At 40.4% G+C, this 14,279-nt stretch overlaps 1 protein-coding gene across 2 annotated transcripts; it reads left to right on the top strand.

The window, feature by feature from the left end:
* The first annotated feature begins 420 nt into the window (after positions 1–420).
* Positions 421–11,201, top strand: LOC128691122 (small ribosomal subunit protein eS19). 2 transcript variants are annotated; one of them, XM_053779930.2, is made up of 5 exons: positions 421–500; positions 4,617–4,690; positions 5,204–5,246; positions 8,444–8,570; positions 10,964–11,201. In XM_053779930.2, the coding sequence occupies exons 2-5, from the start codon at positions 4,620–4,622 to the stop codon at positions 11,182–11,184; spliced, it is 462 nt and encodes a 153-aa protein (XP_053635905.1). In that variant the 5' UTR covers positions 421–500; positions 4,617–4,619; the 3' UTR covers positions 11,185–11,201. The 2 variants fall into 2 exon arrangements, with proteins under 2 accessions (XP_053635905.1, XP_069945250.1); XM_070089149.1 differs by having other exon boundaries at positions 456–500; positions 4,620–4,690.
* Positions 11,202–14,279: the final 3,078 nt, after the last annotated feature.

Below are 14,279 nucleotides of genomic sequence, written 5' to 3'. Positions count from 1 at the left end.
TGTATTTTGAGGGAATAAACATCTTTACCTTTAATTAATTAATTAAGTAAATAAGTTTATTTAGGTACAGGTATATATGAGTACAATTATCATACCTAGTAACATATGTGTTAATTACCTGGGATAACTAAAGAAAAAGTCAAAGTGACTTATTTCCATTGGTGTCCTTGTATCCTTATCTTATATCTTTATACATATTAATGTATCTTCACGTATCTTAGGTATATTTATATATCTTTACGTGATCATTCAAAAATTGTGTAATTGTGTGTTAGGGCAGAAATAGTCAAGGACCCCAATGGAAATAAGTCACTTTAACTTTTTTGGGGTTATCCTAGGTAATTTACATATATGTTACCATGTATGATAAGTTGTATAACTGTATTTATATGTACCTGTATCTAAATAAAGATAGTTAGCGCATGTGAAGGTTCACTTGAGGAGAGTGAAGGAGCAGCAGCGGCCGCCAGAGGTCTCTCCTTCCACCCTCAACACTCAACGTAAGTCAAACAATACACTCTCGCTACAATACCACCTCAAAACACGTCATTTTCCTCAGACTCGAAGCATTAAGAGCCATAAGCGTGTTAGTAAGGGTTGGTGTAAGGTCATGAGGTAGGGAAGGTAATGGAGGATGGTTGATAGTGGTGGTGAGGAGAGGTAGTGTCTGGCCTCCACATGGCCACGTTATTCTTCCTCCTGTACCTCATTATATCTTTATTTGGTAAATTATGGAGATCTGGTCTTTGTGGCGTTGGCCCTAATTCTTAAAAACATGTTCAATATTAGGTAGGTTTTCCGTGGAAACCCCAAACTAAAATAACGTAATGTAGTTTACCCCACCAGTGATTGGTCCTTGTTCCCGAAGGGCTCTTGATCCAGGATATGGAAATAAATGGTATAAAATACCGACACAGTGGAAATATAAACACATATGCAGTATAATGTGATCCTTTATTGACTACGTTTCGCCCACACAGTGGGCTTTTTCAAGTCACAAACAGGATATTGGATTTCCTCCGTTTACGATTGAACCACAATGCTTCCAATTCTCCAGACACTATAACTCTAGTGGGTTTAACGCCTATGGGTAGTGCACCAGGAACATTACTATAAAGGACCCCAGTGGAAATAAGTCACTGACTTTTTTGGTTTATCCCAGGTTCTCTACACACATGCTGCTATGTATGGTAATCATGTATGGTAATCTATGTAACTGTTTGTGTATACATGAATAAACTTGCATATATGTTGAATAACCCTGATGTGCTGCACGCCCCAAAATATTTTTCTCCTAATCTCTCAAAATAAATTACAGAAAGGACAATTTATGACAGGGTCCTTGATGCTGGTGAGGGGCTCTTGATCTAGGGAACTGGATCTGTGCTCCAGTTCCCTGAATTAAGCCTAAATACCTTCCACGTCACCCACAGCAGTTGGCTAATATTTACTGCTAGGTGAACAGTGACAGCATATATAAAGAAACATGCCTAGCATTTCCACCCATGCTGGGGAATCTAACCACAAAAACTGAGCTAAGTGTGCTGTCAGCTGAGCCACACTGACTTCAGTTTACAATATTAGAATCCTAATACGGGGATCAAATTTTCTCCTAATTTACATTTTTTCAGTGGTAATAAATACCGACAAGTTGGTTTAGAAAGACACGTAAGCAAACACTATAACATATTTATTAGAAAACGTTTCGGTCCTGGGACCTTGATCACTTCTAACATACAGAGGTAGAAAGACATTATATATATAGGCGGAGAGTGAGATGTGACGCACGTGACCTGAGGAATGTCATAAGAACATAAGAATGGAGGAACACTGTAGAAGGCCTACTGGCCCATGCGAGGCAGGTCCTTATCAAAACAACCTCTGCCTATGATGAGGACCGGTAGACGATGAAATCATGTGACTCCTGTGTTGTTGGGTTGGTGCTGCTTAAGTATCATGTATGCCAATGTTTTTGAAATTTTGTAGTTTCCAGTGTTGCATTCTATAGTGTCGGTGATGGCGATTAGTGAGGCTTCTAGGCACCGTCGGCGTCTGAGGTCTGGTTCGGTGAGAACGAGTTGTGCCTCGTTCCAGTTCATCAAATGCCCCGTGGAGTCTCTGTGGAGGACACAGGCGTACCTTACATCGTCTCTGTTAGAGGCATTTCGATGCTCATTCAGGCGGACTGCAAGATCTCTGCCTGTCTCGCCTACATATTTCTTGGGACAGAACCCACAGGGGATAGTGTAGACGCCTGCTGTAGAAGTTAGAGGTGTGGGGCTGCGTTTCGTAGTGAGGTCTTTAATAGAGGATGTGTTTATGGTGGAAACGTTGATGTTACTCATAGCAAGTGCCCGGCGAGTATTCGTGGCAACATTGCCACATGGGAGTACTATGAACTGTTTAGGGGGCTGTTCCATGGGTGGTTTGTTGAGGATAGCTTGTGCCTTGAGTCTGCAATCTCGGATGAAGAAAGATGGGAACTGAAGACGTGTAAAGGCTTGTGTTATGTAAGTGCATTCTTCTAGAAAACAAGGGCTGGAGATGCGAAGAGCTCTCAAGAAGAAGCCAAACTTCCTTTCCTCGACATTCTACTGTGCAGATCTCCCGACAGTGACAAACTTCTCTTCAAAGTGTATAGAAAACCTACCAACAAGGACGATCTTATACACTTTTATTCACACCAAGACACCCGCACTAAGAGAGGAGTCCTCATTGGCTTCTTCTTGAGAGCTCTTCGCATCTCCAGCCCTTGTTTTCTAGAAGAAGAATGCACTTACATAACACAAGCCTTTACACGTCTTCAGTTCCCATCTTTCTTCATCCGAGATTGCAGACTCAAGGCACAAGCTATCCTCAACAAACCGCCCATGGAACAGCCCCCTAAACAGTTCATAGTACTCCCATGTGGTGATGTTGCCACGAATACTCGCCGGGCACTTGCTATGAGTAACATCAACGTTTCCACCATAAACACATCCTCTATCAAAGACCTCACTACGAAACGCAGCCCCACACCTCTAACTTCTACAGCAGGCGTCTACACTATCCCCTGTGGGTTCTGTCCCAAGAAATATGTAGGCGAGACAGGCAGAGATCTTGCAGTCCGCCTGAATGAGCATCGAAATGCCTCTAACAGAGACGATGTAAGGTACGCCTGTGTCCTCCACAGAGACTCCACGGGGCATTTGATGAACTGGAACGAGGCACAACTCGTTCTCACCGAACCAGACCTCAGACGCCGACGGTGCCTAGAAGCCTCACTAATCGCCATCACCGACACTATAGAACGCAACACTGGAAACTACAAAATTTCAAAAACATTGGCATACATGATACTTAAGCAGCACCAACCCAACAACACAGGAGTCACATGATTTCATCGTCTACCCGTCCTCATCATAGGCAGAGGTTGTTTTGATAAGGACCTGCCTCGCATGGGCCAGTAGGCCTTCTACAGTGTTCCTCCATTCTTATGTTCTTATGACATTCCTCAGGTCACGTGCGTCACATCTCACTCTCCGCCTATATATATAATGTCTTTCTACCTCTGTATGTTAGAAGTGATCAAGGTACCAGGACCGAAACGTTTTCTAATAAATATGTTATAGTGTTTGCTTACGTGTCTTTCTAAACCAACTTGTCGGTATTTATTACCAAGGTTTATACCATCTTGTCTGACACATTTTTTCAGTACGTTAATATCAGTTCTTTAACAAGATCAGGGCTGGAGTTGGGCTCAAGGTTCAACACGGTGTGAACTATATTAATCCATTCTCTCCAGTGTCCAGCAAGGAAAGAGTGTTACCCAAACTTAGGTGAAAATAAACAAACATGCTTGGGTATTTATGCTAAGTCTGCATGTTGAATGGACAGCATTCCCCCCTCCCCACAACCCCACCCCAAATGATAAAGCTTGGTGAAAATTAGAGACACATGCAACATCTGGGTCCTAGAATTTGTATTGATAAAGCCACTGGATGGCAAAACTTCTACATTAAAGATACCCAGATGTTGCGCATGTGTCTAATTTTCATCTTGTCGGTGTTGCATACCATTAATGAACATAGTCATATGGTGTGGTAATATAGGTTTCCATACTTGTCCTGCATTGCTGCTCTGTTTCTGTAAAGAAAAAATTGATTTATTTGATGTAATTGATTTTTGTTCTTAAGAACTATCATGTGTATTTTCATCCCGAAAATATTTATTGGCTACATTAATGTCAAGTTTCTATGTTATAACTTTTGGGTATGTATTTTTTGTGTAGTTTTACCAAGGTGTTGAGTACATTTTGCACTACAATGTGTTTAATGATAATTTACCCTTGGGAGAGGAAACAGTTATCAGCAAATGGATTGGATTATATTTAAATTTTGTCTTTACTGAGAACTAACATGCAGCACTTCAATCTGAAATTTTGTCATTTGATTTGGAAATTATAAATACTTAGCACTTTGCATTTCTCGTGCAAACTACAGTAGACCATACAAATACTTTTGTAAGTCTGACATGTTTCACTCATTCTTAAAAAAATAAGACTAGTAAATAATGGCAAATCATGATTTAAATGTTTAATATCCAAGATTATTTTTTAACTGGGTTATATATTCCAGAAGATGCCTAGTGTCAGTGTTAAAGACGTCAGCCAGCAAGGCTTCACAAAGGCTTTTGCAGAATTTCTGAAAAAGTAAGTATTGTACAAAGTGTTCAGAACACTTTTCCAGTCTCAAAAATTTATTACAAAATATGGCAAAATATGAAAATGCAATTCTCTGCATACTTTAGTACACTTAACATGCAGTTTTCCAGCAGTCGGCTATGATTGCCCCATCAAATAGGCCCACGTGTGAGCCATTAGACTTCTTGTAGGTTTGTAAAGGAATCTCTTCAGATACCAGTAGCTGACATTAATGAGAAAACTTCCAGATATTGGGCAATACATGGAGTGAACTAGAGTATCGATTAGATGTGTTATGGGGTACTAGAGGTGTATATATCAATGTTGTACAGACTAGTCAGTTGTGAAGGTATATAAAAAGCAGACTGGTTCAGCTGTCATATGCAGAAAACTGCATTTTCATATGTTACCATTCTGGAATATGTATATGTTCTGTAAATAATTGTTTTTAATCTGTTAATTACCTGAATTTTTCAGTTGTGTATGTCACTTTTAGAGGCTCATTAATTCCCTGAATTTCAGGTCTGGCAAGGTTAAGGTTCCAGACTGGGCTGATCTTGTTAAGGTAAGTCTCGGATTTCAGGGAGAAGAGGGAGAACTTTATACAAACAGAACTGTGTGCATCTTGACTATTTTGACTTCAAAAGATTGTCCCAAATTGAACATCTTAGTCCTGTATCTTACTGCATGTATTGAAACCTCTGGATTGGTCTTTGTTTCCCTTGTAACTGACTGCTGTATTTGGTATCTAGTTTTTACTTTTGGGTTTCTTCAGCATATAGTTTAATAAGGTGTCTCCCTCTCTGGATATATCTGTACCCCTCTACTTTTAAAGCACATTAGGTCTCCATTGAAGCATCCTGAATTAGAACTTGTAACTGTTTTATATAAGTTTGATCATTATCTCAAAAATATGTAACTCTAAATTGTGAGAACCAGATCAAGCATGTTCCTTCTAGTTGATTTGGTTCTTAACTAATTTTAAAAACCAGCAAGGGATCAGATTCCCATCATAGTACTCCAGTCATTTTAATAAACATTAAAATCCCCTAGAGTGATTGTTTTTGCATTTAGGTTTTATAGTTTCCTCCTGTAGTAGTAAACAATTTATTTCTTCATTTTTTATGCATTTTTTTTAGAGCATTCAGTGAAACGCCACCCCTTTTCTTGTCCGTGTGTGTGATATAGTACTCCCTTATTGCATTAACATCAGTTTCCTGTACTATTTGTAATTACCGTTAGTTGGTTTGTTAAATTTTTGGAACTGGCTGTGTGAATGAATGGGCCTCACATGATGTCTTTTAACTTAGAACATAAGAAAGGAGGAACACTGCAGCAGGCCTGTTGGCCCATACTAGGCAGGTCCTTTACAATTCATCCCACTAACAAAACATTTGCCCAACCCAATTTTCAATGCTACCCAAGAAATAAGCTCTGATGTGCAAGTCCCACTCAAATCCAACCCCTCCCACTTATGTACTTATTTTTTTTTTTTTTTATTGTCACACCGGCCGATTCCCACCAAGGCAGGGTGGCCCGAAAAAGAAAAACTTTCACCATCATTCACTCCATCACTGTCTTGCCAGAAGGGTGCTTTACACTACAGTTTTTAAACTGCAACATTAACACCCCTCCTTCAGAGTGCAGGCACTGTACTTCCCATCTCCAGAACTCAAGTCCGGCCTGCCGGTTTCCCTGAATCCCTTCATAAATGTTACTTTGCTCACACTCCAACAGCACGTCAAGTATTAAAAACCATTTGTCTCCATTCACTCCTATCAAACACGCTCACGCATGCCTGCTGGAAGTCCAAGCCCCTCGCACACAAAACCTCCTTTACCCCCTCCCTCCAACCCTTCCTAGGCCGACCCCTACCCCGCCTTCCTTCCACTACAGACTGATACACTCTTGAAGTTATTCTGTTTCGCTCCATTCTCTCTACATGTCCGAACCACCTCAACAACCCTTCCTCAGCCCTCTGGACAACAGTTTTGGTAATCCCGCACCTCCTCCTAACTTCCAAACTACGAATTCTCTGCATTATATTCACACCACACATTGCCCTCAGACATGACATCTCCACTGCCTCCAGCCTTCTCCTCGCTGCAACATTCATCACCCACGCTTCACACCCATATAAGAGCGTTGGTAAAACTATACTCTCATACATTCCCCTCTTTGCCTCCAAGGACAAAGTTCTTTGTCTCCACAGACTCCTAAGTGCACCACTCACTCTTTTTCCCTCATCAATTCTATGATTCACCTCATCTTTCATAGACCCATCCGCTGACACGTCCACTCCCAAATATCTGAATACGTTCACCTCCTCCATACTCTCTCCCTCCAATCTGATATTCAATCTTTCATCATCTAATCTTTTTGTTATCCTCATAACCTTACTCTTTCCTGTATTCACCTTTAATTTTCTTCTTTTGCACACCCTACCAAATTCATCCACCAATCTCTGCAACTTCTCTTCAGAATCTCCCAAGAGCACAGTGTCATCAGCAAAGAGCAGCTGTGACAACTCCCACTTTGTGTGTGATTCTTTATCTTTTAACTCCACGCCTCTTGCCAAGACCCTCGCATTTACTTATCCAACCTAAATTTGAAACTACCCAAAGTCCTAGCCTCAATAACCCAATTAGGTAGACTGTTCCACTCATCAACTACCCTATTTCCAAACCAATACTTTCCTATGTCCTTTCTAAATCTAAACTTATCTAATTTAAATCCATTACTGCGAGTTCTCTCTTGGAGAGATATCCTCAAGACCTTATTTATATACCCTTTATTAATACCTATCTTCCACTTATACACTTAAGAACTTCTATTAAGTAACTATTTTACTAGTTTCCTTGAAATTTTTCCTGAATGTTTTTCTATTATGTTCATTCATATTTCTGTTTGGTTTTACATTTTTACTTCCCTTTAAATCTTCTAAATTTCGTTAGCTTAAAGCTTATACAATCGAGCAGCAGCCCCATTCTCCCTCAAGTAGATTTGATATTACTCTACCTCTGTTATCAGTCAAGAGGGAGCTTGCCTATTTCTTCTGTTATCTGGCTAGATAGTAATAAGCAAAACTTGGATTAGCTAAGCTGTAAGGGTAGAAGAGCTCACGGTTGTAACCTACAATCGATAGCATTCTTGTAATTATACAGTTAGGTTGCACTTCAGTCTTTATTGAGGGGACAGAATATTGACCTCCTTGCCCTGAAAGATCCATTTGGGTTTAGTACTTCACATACTGAAATTTTAATATTTTTATACATTGTTTCCAAACAAATTGGTAAATTTCTCAATAAATCTGTAATTTGATACTGAATGCATGCACAAAAGCTTTGTATTATCTTAAAATCAGACTTAAATGAATAAACAAACGTATATTGTTAAAAGGAAAACAGTTTTATTTTATTGAGAAATTAAATGTTCAGTAGTTGCAGAATTTGAAATATTAGAGAGCATGCTGAGCCAGTGAAATCCTTTTGATTTAAGAAATTGGACTTGTGCTTCCCTTCCTTGAATCGAACCTGATTGCCTCCAATTCCCTCAGGCACTGTATAACCCCTACAGGTTTAGCCCCCCTACCCCTCCCATAAATGTGAAAGCATTTAGAAGTACAATTATGACAGTCGCTTAGCCAGGAGATTAAATTTGACCATGGTTAAAGTTTGGAGTCATTCTCTATCATCCTTGTTTCCTTATGCGTTCAGTCACATTCCTAGTAGCTTGATACTGAAGAATATCTTTTTATTCTAGACTGCCAAATTCAAGGAACTTGCACCATATGATGATGACTGGTTTTACACCCGTGTCGCAGCTGTTGCCCGTCACATCTATATGCGATCCCCTGTGGGCGTTGGAAGTGTTCAGAAGATGTTTGGTGGTAAGTTGACCTTTGTGAGGGTGTTATTAGTAAAGCATTTAATTTCAGATGCATATTTAGGTAAAACTTCTTTTTTAACACATTGGCTGTTTCCCACCAAGGTAGGGTAACCCAAAAAGAAAGAAAAAAAAAAAAACATTCAACACTTTCATCATCATCCACATGTTTAAGTTTTGTGTTCACTAATTTAACCCTTAAACTGTCCAAACGTAGATCTACGTTGACGTGCGTAATGCTCCGAACATAGATCTACGTCTGATTTTACATGCTTTCAAATGGAGAAAATCAAGGTCGGAGGGCTATTCGTGTCAATGTAGATCTACATTTGGACAGTTTAAGGGTTAAATGTCCTATCAGCCACACCACACAGTGGTAGTATACATGAGGCCATAGATGGGGGGGGGGGCAGAACATAAAGGTCTTTTGGAAGCAGGATTCCACTTACTGGTTTACTTGTTCCAATTACAGACTAATATTACACTAACAAAACAGGTTGGAGTGACCAACCATGAATAAGTTTTTGGATCATCCTACCCATATGGGAGATGGCCAATGTGGTGATAAAATAAAAATTTGGTTTCATAACTCTTCTTTACCTTGTTTCTGTACAGTATTGCAATAATGCTTCATATTCTTGCCAACCCTTAAGCTTGTGTTAGCATATACACACTGTATGTATGTACATGTGTGGTTGCAGGGTCAAGGTTTTGCTCCTGGCCCTGTCTTGACTTTGCTTGCCAAATTCATTCCTAGCATCAAGGGCCATTATACCTGTTCTTGAAACTATGTATGGAGTCTGCCTCCACCTCTTCAAGGTCATTCCATTTCCCAACCACCCTGACACTGAAGAACGTCCCTGACATCCCAGCAACTCATCTGTCTTAAGCTTCCAGCTCTGCCTCCAAGTGTCTGTTCCCTGCCTCTCAAGCGGCTTATTCCTGTCTTCCCTATCAATTCCTCATGAGTATTTTGTATGTTCTCTTCCCTGGTTCTTTTGTCCTCCAGGGTTGTTAGATTCAGTTCCCTTAGCCTTTCCTCATAGCTCACTCCCCTTCACTCTGGAGCTAACTTCATTGGATACTTATGAACTTTCTCCATTTTCTTAACTTCCTCAGGTGTGGGCTCCTTACTGGTACTGATGAGCCTGACATTTTGTAAAAAGTATGCAAATGACTTGAGATTCCTGGAAACCAATGTCATATTTGCAAGGGAAGCATTGGCTGCAAAGCTTATTTGGTTGATTTGAGACTGGCAGTTTGGGGGGATATGTTGTGTATCTTTATATGTATATGCTTCTAAACTGTTGTATTCTGAGCACCTCTGCAAAAACAGTGATAATGTGTGAGTGTGGTGAAAGTGTTGAATGATGATGAAAGTATTTTCTTTTTGGGGATTTTCTTTCTTTTTTGGGTTACCCTGCCTCGGTGGGAGACGGCCGACTTGTTGAAAAAAAAAATGTCAGGCATTATGCCTACTTGCAGTCCTCTTGGAGGTCAGCAGCCTCTTTTCCCTAAATCTGTACTGTCTGTTCTGGCCCCCTTTACCCAGTGTGTACATGTATGTGTGTATGCACACCTTGTAGTTCTCTTATTCAGACAAAAGGGATAAAGGTTTTATTTCTAGATTAAGGAAATGTAGAACTTTAATGTAGTTTTGTTATCTAAATTCAAAGGGGGAGGAGAGGGTCTTCTTTTTTACAGCATTTATAGCTAAGAAAACACAGATAAATCTTTAGGGTGTTGGGTGAGGATTTTTTCGGTAAAGAAAGCAAAATCCCTCCCACCCCCTAAAAAAAAAACTAAATGAATGAGCCCACCAAACATGCATACAGTGATCATGTATGAGAAGTACACTTAATGATTAAAATAGAATACCCAAGAACTTTACTTAGTTACACTGCATTTAATAGACATAGAGGAAGTTGTGTTTCTTGATGTTGTAGTCCTTGGTGAAAGTGCCTAACAGTCTGTGATAACTATTTGCTGTTTATTAATGGCAGTTCTTTGTACAACAAACAATACACAGTCCCCAAGCTAATTAGTTCACAGTACCAACCTTGGTGTAATACTAACACTAGGTTCACTATAGCTGTTTATGCCATTGGGCCTCATGCCATGCCCCACTTTCTCAAATCTGGATTCTGTAGCTTGCACAATTATTGCCTCCCTTATTTGTCTGCTCCCAATTCAATTGACCAGTTCATATACCTTTTCACGTAACTCTAGCATATTCAGTAACCAGGACATTACAAAATGGAGGTGTGTATGTGTACATCTACCTTGGACAACTGGTATGGTTGGCAGCTTCCACCATACTGTTGCATATTTTCCTGTTTCCAAGTGAATTGTGTAATAAATTACTTGAATACTACATATCTAATTTCTATTTTTCAGCACGTCAAAGTCGTGGAACTGCACCATCACATTTTTGCAAGAGCTCTGGTGCAGTTGCCCGTAAGGCTCTACAAACTCTGGAGTCGCTGAAGCTTGTGGAGAAGGCTCCCAATGGTGGCCGCAGATTGACCTCCCAGGGCCACAGGGATTTGGATCGTATTGCTGCACAGATGAAGGTTGCCAAAGCAAAGACTGTGCCTATTATTGTTACAGCACAATAAAAATAAGTTTCCTTTCACTGAACTTTGTACTTGTATCCTTTGTGGACTTTAGTATGAAATATATAAACTAATATATACTATATATATTTTTAAAGGCTTTATTTTAGTAAGTTGTACAGGAATAGGGGTTACTAGACCATTGCTCCTGATATTTTAGTTGACTTGTACAATACACATGGCATACAGGAGGAAAGATTCTTATTCCACTTCCCCATGGATATGAAAGGAAAATAATAGAAAATTTGATGTGTATACATAAACATGCATGTGTAGTGTGACCTAATTGTAAGTAAAAGTAGCAAGATACACCTGTTGTGTGTTTGAGATGGACACTATCACTCCTACCATGTAAAATACAGGTTTGTCTTAAACTCGTTTGGTAAGACAGTAGTACCTCCCTGTGCGTTTGCTGCCTACTAAAGAATTCTGGAGGTCGCTGATGCAGCCTGGCCAGTGCCATATGACCCCAGTGATTAGTTATAAGAATTTTGACAGCAACAGATTTATTGCACAACCTTTGAAGGTACATATTTGAACATTTCACAGCCCTTTCTAGCTACCTCTTGTTATCCTTCCTCCTTGATGCTGGTGAGGGGCTCTTGATCTAGGGAATTGGATCTGTGCTCCAGTTCCCTGAATTAAGCCTGAATACCTTCCACACCTTCCCCACCACAGGCACTATAAACCTATGGGTTTAGTGCTTCCCCCTTGATTATAATAATGAGCCTGACTCCCATTCCCTCCCTATAGGCACTGTATGACTCCTACGGGTTTAGTGCTCCCCCATAATCTTATCCTATCCATCCCACTCTAGTGTGATAAAGCAAGTGGGCACTGCTCTGCAGCGCAGTATGACCCTTGTGGATTTAGCGCTTTGTGTTGATTATAATTAGGGAATTTTATCTGTACTCCAATTCACTTAAATCTGAATGTGTTCATCTCCCCCACTGGTGTGTATAATCCCTCCAGGTTATAGGGGTCATACAGTGCCTGAAGGGATAAGGTTGATCAAAGGAAGGATAAGCTAAGCCCCTTCGATCAAGAGGCTTTTCAAGACATCGCCCCTCTTTATGAGCCCTCGTCATTCAGAAATGTATGGCTAAGGAATAGCACGCAGAATTTTCCTCCGACTTTGTCACCGCTCAAACCTTACTCTTTCTCTCTTGACAATCCTACGGGTTTAGTGCTCCGCTCCCCATGATTATTTTATTTTATTTATTTATTTATTTGTCTTTGCAAATAACACATTGAGATTTTGTATTTACAATAGTGGGTTGCAATGTAAAGAGAGCCTCTGTTATGCTTAGGCATTATGGGCCGACTTAACATTATTGGCTTACAGACTACTTAACACTTAAGAATTATATCATAGTTGTACAGTAGATTTTAATAATCTATCTTCCCTCCTTGTCGACGGCTCTGCCTTTGATTCAGACTCCATCTTTTGACTTGGACCAACTGATTTGTTACACTGATAATACTTCCTTTACCCCCCCCCCCCTCATATACCTTTCTAACCTCTGTTATCTTCACCCCTGGCTATTATCTACTCTAGCCACCCCCTGCCCTGCAGCGGTGTATGACCCTAGTGGGTTTAGCGCTTCTTGTTGATTATAATAATGGCAAAGGGATGACCTTACCTTTGTGGGTTTGGCGCTTGGTCCTGTTTGTAATAACATATGGATGAATATTTAAGAGGTTTGAATGTTTAAGTTGTATAGTGGCACATTCTAAGACCCTTATACTCTTGCCGTATCTTATATATTTTTTATGATTTTTTGAGTGTCCTCTTAATATTTGTACTTATAAAACATTGGGACACCCACCTAGGTGTAGAACTACTGCTTCGCATCTCTCACTCCGCTTGGGAACGAGTTAGGGCTATCTGATATTGGCTCGGCAATCTTAAGTAACCGTGCATTGATTAGGCTCTGTAAAGGTTTCCCCTCAAGGAAGGTTCCTTGATGTTGGTGAGGGGCTCTTGATTTAGGGAATTGGATCTGTGCTCCAGTTCCCCGAATTAAACCTGAATGCCTTCCACATCCCCCCCCCAGGCGCTGTATAATCCTCCGGGTTTAGCGCTTCCCCTTGATTATTATAATAATAATCTGTAAAGGTTCAAAGTAGGCCTAGAAATGTACCCAGTTCGCGGTAGAGGAGAGTTAAAGTGTCAGGAAGCACTAAACCCATGCTATACATAGGTGATTTAAGGAAGGGGAGGCTACCTCTAACCCTTTTGACCCCAACCGGGCAAGGCACTGCGAGATCCCTGTACAAGAGTGAAGAAAGATGGACGACACCCTTCTTCCCTCCACCAGGGAGGCCAATGTCGGGTCCCCAACTGGAAAAGACCCGGGCCGAGACAACGACGAACCCACATCACTCAATCAATATAATTCTTTGGATCATATAACAATACTAAATTTATTCAGGCTGTATGACTTGTGAGTTCGGCGCATAGTTGTGATTATAATAATGAACTTATTTAGGAAGGGAGCACTAAACCTTGGGGGCAATCAGCTTTGATCAAATGAATAGGGCCAATTCCTTCGGTGAAAAAAACCCTCACCAACTTCAAAGATCCTCCTTCAAGGGATTGTACCTTGTTACATCAGCTCTTACTATATCAATCCCCCTTCAAGGTAGCTCTTGATCAAGGGAATTGGATATGTGCTTCGATTCCTCTTGAATTCCACCCCCCCCACGAGCACTATAATCCCCAAGGGTTAAGCGCTCCCCCATAATAATAATTTTATACCAAGAGGATAATTTCGAAGGTCAAGAAAACTCAATTTGATAATACAGAACGAGCCACATGGGGATGGAAATTTTTAATTCAATTTGATATGTTTATAAGCACACCCACCAACTTTAAATGTACATAAGTTACATAAAATAAAGTACTAAATCTATAGAGTTATGGCGTCCGGGTGAAATGGCAATCAGGTTTAATCTGAGGAAGGTCAGTTAAACTTTTGGATAGTGCCCTTCACGTCCCCTTGAAGGGTGTTGCCATATAATTATGCGAGTATTTTGCTTATTCTGTGGAGGAGCCGCACTGGTTCTAGGGAACTCAGCTCACACACTGAGGTCCG

The sequence above is a fragment of the Cherax quadricarinatus genome, chromosome 27, assembly GCF_038502225.1.
Source record: "Cherax quadricarinatus isolate ZL_2023a chromosome 27, ASM3850222v1, whole genome shotgun sequence".
Taxonomy (NCBI): Eukaryota; Metazoa; Arthropoda; class Malacostraca; order Decapoda; family Parastacidae; genus Cherax; species Cherax quadricarinatus.
This window is presented reverse-complemented; position numbering and strand designations above follow the sequence as displayed.